The sequence below is a fragment of the Ornithodoros turicata genome, chromosome 1, assembly GCF_037126465.1.
Source record: "Ornithodoros turicata isolate Travis chromosome 1, ASM3712646v1, whole genome shotgun sequence".
In the NCBI taxonomy this organism is placed as follows: domain Eukaryota; kingdom Metazoa; phylum Arthropoda; class Arachnida; order Ixodida; family Argasidae; genus Ornithodoros; species Ornithodoros turicata.
The window spans coordinates 152,124,609-152,130,467 of record NC_088201.1 but is presented as its reverse complement, the minus strand read 5'-3'; the positions used below and the strand labels follow the sequence as shown (position 1 = coordinate 152,130,467).

The window sequence follows — 5,859 nt, the reverse complement described above, 5'->3', positions numbered from 1 at the left end:
TTGACTTAGTAGCTGTTCTGTACGTAGCGCCAAAGCCAAGATTGTCAGGCTAATCGGTCTGAATATATAATTGTGAAGTAGCGCAATAAAAGGTATTTTTCGTACTAAGGTCGCTCATCACACCCCACGACTGCGAGCTTCTCACAACCCTACAACCGTTCTTATTTTTCGCGTTCAATAGCACCTTTATTCTTTCTATTTACATTGCAACTTTCACATGCATAACCATATATCTGATACCAATTGTTTTCATCTTGCAGCCACTGAGCTCCAGTTCCCATTAGCAGTCCTTGCCAGAGGCAATCCGACATCATCAGGCTTCTTCAAACAAATTTTGGAGCAATATAAATGTCATCCTGTGTACGTCTTGCTTGCATAACTGTATGTCGCACAATAAAATACTTCGTGTGACAAAAACAACCAAGGCTCAGTCGTATTCCTGTAACTCCCACTACATTCCGACAAACGCGAACAAAAAAACAGTGCATGGAAGAAAAAAAGGAACAACAAAAGAGGACGGGAAGCAGAGCAGAGAGGAGGAAAGTAGTAAGAGAGAAACGGATGACACGTCATTTACGTCATTCGCGACATAATCAAAAAAGAAAAAAAAATAGGGTGGCTAGTCCTCAGACATTGGTCGAGCTCCGGAGGTCACGTGAGTTTTCTGCTACAATAGATTTATACTACAGCTTCGCGCCCCTGGCGCAGCTACCCAGAGCTGACGAGCCGCAAACACGGCGAAACACGTGTGCTCTGGTGCTGTCGCATCGTTCCATGAGTATCGGTTTCTCTGCGTGCAGCCATAGAAGCCATCTTAATCTGTAAGTTTGAGTTTCAGACACGTCTAGTAGCATTTACTTGTTTCTTTAATGGCTTTTTTTCTGCATTATAATTCACTGGCTTGCACTGTGGCATTGAGGAGTGCTCAGTCACCCTCCCAGGTGTATATCGCTCGCTGAGTGACCCCTGGTTTGCCAATTCCGAACGATGCGCAGCTACCCAGGGCTGACGAGCCGCAAACACGACGAAACACGTGTCCTCTGGTGCTGTCGCATCCTTCCATGAGTATCACTCTAAGAAAAAAAGGAGTAAAATGGGGAGTAATTGCAGCTTTTACTCCCCTAGGTTGCAATTACTCCCCATTTTAGTCCCCAGACCCTGAAATTTTACTCCCCGGTATTGCAAATAGTCCCGAAACTTTGCAAATGGTCCCCTGAATGCAACTTCTAGACAATGGCGTAAATTACAGAAGCTGAATGAACTAAGTGAAAATGATGGACAATGATCACGTAAATGTGTTCTGCAGCAATTTGATGGTACAATTTCAATTAAATAATTAATTTAGTTAATTAACTTTTAATTGATTTAGTTTAGCTAATTTAGTTAATTAATTTTTAATTTATTTAGTTTAGCTAATTTAGTTAATTAATTTAGTTAATTCAGTTAGTGGTTCTTTCTCGACAAAACTGTGCCCTATGCATGTCTTTCAATATTTGATAATTGACGTATAGTGGAAGAATTTTCATTATTTACAAGCTCTATACATACCGAGTACTGTGAGGACAAAGCTAGAAATAATACGTAAACAATGAGAATTAGCCTAGGCAGGCCACAAACATGTACGACACAAACACGTAAGCCTGTGACGTTCAAGAATCACTCTATGACTGGAAATCAGGAGGGTCTAAGTTCGAGTCCTGGTGTCAGCAAGTTTTTTCTGAGCCGTTTCATTTCATAGAAATACTAGCTCTGTGCCTGTAATAATGTGCAATACAGAAACAAGAAACAATGAATTGCTAATGTTATGGAGCGTAACTTCCCTACCGTATTACAAGTTAACATTTCTAATTTGAATAATTTGAAAAGATGACACAAAGCAATTCAATGTTTTCAGTTTAATGTTTTTATTGATTGTACAAGTTGATTACACTTCATACCAGACATCCTTGTGTAGGAAAAAGAATACAGTCCACCCCGTTTATCGGCATCTTGCAGTTCGAGCAAAAATTTCGAGATAGTAGAGGATCCGGATAAATGAAACGTGACAGGACATGAAACCATTTGTCAACAAAGCATGTGTTCATTTCGGAGGGTATAAAGAGCCATCCATCATCACTTGCGTAAAATTACTGCAGACATTCAGCTACTATGCCACAGACATTCAGCTACTGCCTATGTCGTTAACTTGAGAAAAATTTATTCTTCTGCTCAAAGAATGTCAAAGCCGTTTTCTGTGCATTTAGTGCAATCTCAAGTGTCACATCACTGGATGCCCTACTCCCAGGGGCAGATCCAGGATTTTTCTGAGGGGGAGGGGTCCTGATGGCAATTGTGATGGCAGTTGATGTTCTCAGGCTGGAACACACATAGAAAGGACAAGTACATACAAAGCCTCAAGTGACTAAAAAATTAACGATGAAAGGAAAGTCACTGAAAAGGTTAGCCAGCTCTAGGCCCAGCATCCGACTGCACTACCAAACTTAAATTGAAACTCTATGTAACGACAGAAACTAGACCCGCCCCTGCGAACTCCTGGATCCGGAATCCTCATGTGTGTGGTTCATTTCGTTTTGCATGTTGCAGCTTTGCTTATCATGGTAACTGCTAATCTTCAACATTTTTGCTGCCAAGGGGCGCACATGGTTAACATGGTCTACACACATGCAATTGGTTGTCGCCCTGTCTTGATGAAATGCTGATTACACACTGTCCTCGACACAAATGCTGCACACGTCGTGGTGAGCTCTCGTTACAAAAAGCCCATCCATTCCACCATCCGGATAACTGAAGGCAATTGTTGGGCATTTTCCTCAGCAGTTCCTGGAAACTTCGGATCTGGAAACTAGACCGGATAAATGAGGGCAAATTGCATCAACTGAAATCTGTTCCCACAATTTTTGTCCCTATAGCGCGGGATCCAGAGAAGTGAAATCCAGATAAACAGGGGTCGACTGTAAACCATTAACAGTGTAATATAAAATAAGCAGAAAGACACAAAGAAGAAACAAGGAAACATACTGGCTGCATATCACAAATCAGCATTAGAAAATCTCCCACTTGGGCACTACAAATCCATTAGGGTAGAGATCAAGAGCATAGGGAATAGCTTCTTCCCCTGGATGAATAACTATCTGTTCCCTAGTGTTACCAAGGCAGTACGCAAACTTGTGCCTGTCAAAGTGGAGGACTTCATGCTTGTCTGAAACAATGAACAGGGTGCTTGAGGCTACATACATTGCTGTAACAAGACCGAAAACTGGAGGTGTACCTTTTCTCAGTACCAAGACATCACCGACCCTGTAGCTACATTTATCTATAGATGCCTGCGACACCTGCCAGACAGACTGTGTCTGAAAGTGCTGCATAGAAGGTGGCAGGTCATCACATGAAACAAGTTTTGTAGTATTCACGTACAGACCGTCTTCAAGTGTCATATCTTCTAAAATATAAGACTGCAATAACTGATGCATTTGTGCAAGTGTCCTGCAAATGTTTCTAAAATTCTTGACTCGTGATGCTAGGCTTTTAAAGTATTGTTTTTTTCCTTCAAACCGCATGGTCCAAAACCTCCTGAGTGGGCCAAACTCCCGGATTAGTCTGGGATAGTGCACCATGTAATGAAGTTTGGGAGTAATAGGCACAGCAGGGTACTTCTGAGTAAAGGCAGTTAAGAAGTTTTGTATCTGCACTTCTAAGTAACATATGCAGTGTGCAGGAATGTCATCTGCAAAGATGATGTCCGTGATTTCTCGAAACAAAAGGAATACTTCCCAATCCTCATTTCCTTCAGGGATAGTGCTTCCTAGAATTAAAGGCAGCGTCTTGAGGAGACAGAACGACTGAGAGGCCGTATTCTTTAGGCTACAGTTCCCTTTAACAAACAGGGGGCTGATAGCCTCTGGCTTGTTCTTTCTGTCGTGGTACAGATACATGAAGTTCTTAACAAGGTCCAAATCATCGAGAGATATAGCATTTTCGTGAACCATTCCTCGTAATGTTCGTCGTAGTACAAAAGGAAATGAGCCTTCAAGGATGTCATGCATCAGGTCGCACGGAAGTTGTCGTGTGACATCAAAATATGGCAATGACAGCAATGGAGAAGCCTCATTCACACCATACACATGTAGTGCATGATTAATTTCAATAGACTGTAAGTGGGCTGCGTGCACTTCAGCTGTACGTGGCATGCACAATTCTTCATGTGTCAGTTGTGCAAGTTGAGACTTCACTGCCATGCACCAGCGGCACACCCTTCCTGTGGCGAAGTTACATGTAAATCCGCCTAGTCTGTGCATTGATAAATTGTAGCCGCAGACAGCAAATAAGCAGCCCTGTATCCGTAGCAACTCTGTACCTCTCTGTACCTGTATACCTTCATTTTCCAGTAGCTTTATGTCATCCAACAAAGGTTTCAAAATAGTTGATAGTCCATACTCTTTGACATGGGCATAACGTGCTAAAATGACCAGATATATGCACTTCAAGGCTGAGCGATACCGGGGATGAAAATTAAATAATGTGAAATAAACACAGAGTATCTTGTGCACGCCGCGCTTCGAGCCTAGGGGATTTACAATTTCAAATTCATCAGTATACAAAAGGATATACAGAGTGCACTGTGAACCTTCTTGCAGAAGTTGTCTTTCCTGTATGTCTCTGTATAGGGCACCATCTGAAAAGTCGTAAAGCGAAGAATCTAGCTTAGTTGAAGGTGCAGTGAGATGCGCACTTATGTCTTTGTTTTCACAGGGTTTTTTCACTGCGTCAATAATCGACACATACTGAAAATGTGCACCATCTTGACCGAGGGTGCATTGCTGTGGGCCTACATATGGAAAATTCTTTTTGGCGTACTCTTCTCTCTTGTACTTGCTGCCAACTTCATCAAATACGCTGTCCACGATGTTATTGTTACTAAAAAAGCGAAACAGTTCATACTGAGATGACGTGGCAGTTTTATGTTTTATCACGTCCACAAACTTCTGGATCACAATCCCCAACAAAGAACGCAACTCCCTGAAGAGTTCTTCAATCAATGCGGTAGCCGATGAAGCTCGGACGCTTTGAAGAAAAACTTGCAAACGCTGTGTTTGACGAGTGCAAGATATTGTTGAAAGTTGATTGTGTCTTGTTCGTCATCTTGTCTTTGTGGGAATGTTACCTGTGGTTCTCCGAGACTCTGTGGAGGCGACGTACGGTAAGCAACATCTTCAGGCACATTGTCATCAGAATTTTCCTCCCGTGAGTCTACTTCAATAACGTCTTTGTGTTTACGGTACACATGCGATCTGAACGACGAATAACTGCTGTAAGACTTGGGCAGCCACCAACCATACAGGAAATTGTCAGTTCTGCTTCACCACAGTGTGTTACGCCAATGTGATTATTAAGCTTCAGCATGCCATCCGTAAAGAACGAGCAACAGTCACAATAAAAGAAGGGCATCGTTTAGTCTTGAGTGAAACGACCACGCGCGGTCCGACACAATTTAGCTTCACAAATAACATCATGCACACTCGTGCAGTACTTTACGTATGCCGTCGATTTGCATGTCTTCTGCTTCTTTATGTGTCGTCAATTTGCATGTCTTCCGCTTCTTTATCCGTCGTCGATTTGCATGTCTTCTGCTTCTTTATGTGTCGTCGATTTGCATGTCTTCTGCTTCTTTATGTGTCGTCGATTTGCATGTCTTCCGCTTCTTTATGCGTCGTCGATTAGCATGTCTTCTGCTTCTTTATGTGTCGTCGATTTGCATGTCTTCTGCTTTTTTATGCGTCGTCGGTTTGCATATCTTCCGCTTCTTTATGCGTCGTCGATTTGCATGTCATCTGCTTCTTTATGCGTCGTTGATTTGCATGT

The 5,859-nt window shown here is 42.3% G+C and overlaps 1 protein-coding gene across 1 annotated transcript; it reads right to left on the bottom strand.

The window, feature by feature from the left end:
• Nucleotides 1-3,041: 3,041 nt before the first annotated feature.
• On the bottom strand, nt 3,042-3,986 carry LOC135387617 (uncharacterized). The gene has a single exon (XM_064616728.1). It carries the CDS (start codon nt 3,984-3,986, stop codon nt 3,042-3,044), a length of 945 nt encoding a protein of 314 aa, XP_064472798.1.
• Between the last annotated feature and the right edge of the window lie 1,873 nt (nt 3,987-5,859).

Excerpts from the sequence above, each read along its gene's own strand:
- LOC135387617 (XM_064616728.1), bottom strand. The coding sequence starts at position 3,986 with ATGGTTCACGAAAATGCTATATCTCTCGATGATTTGGACCTTGTTAAG.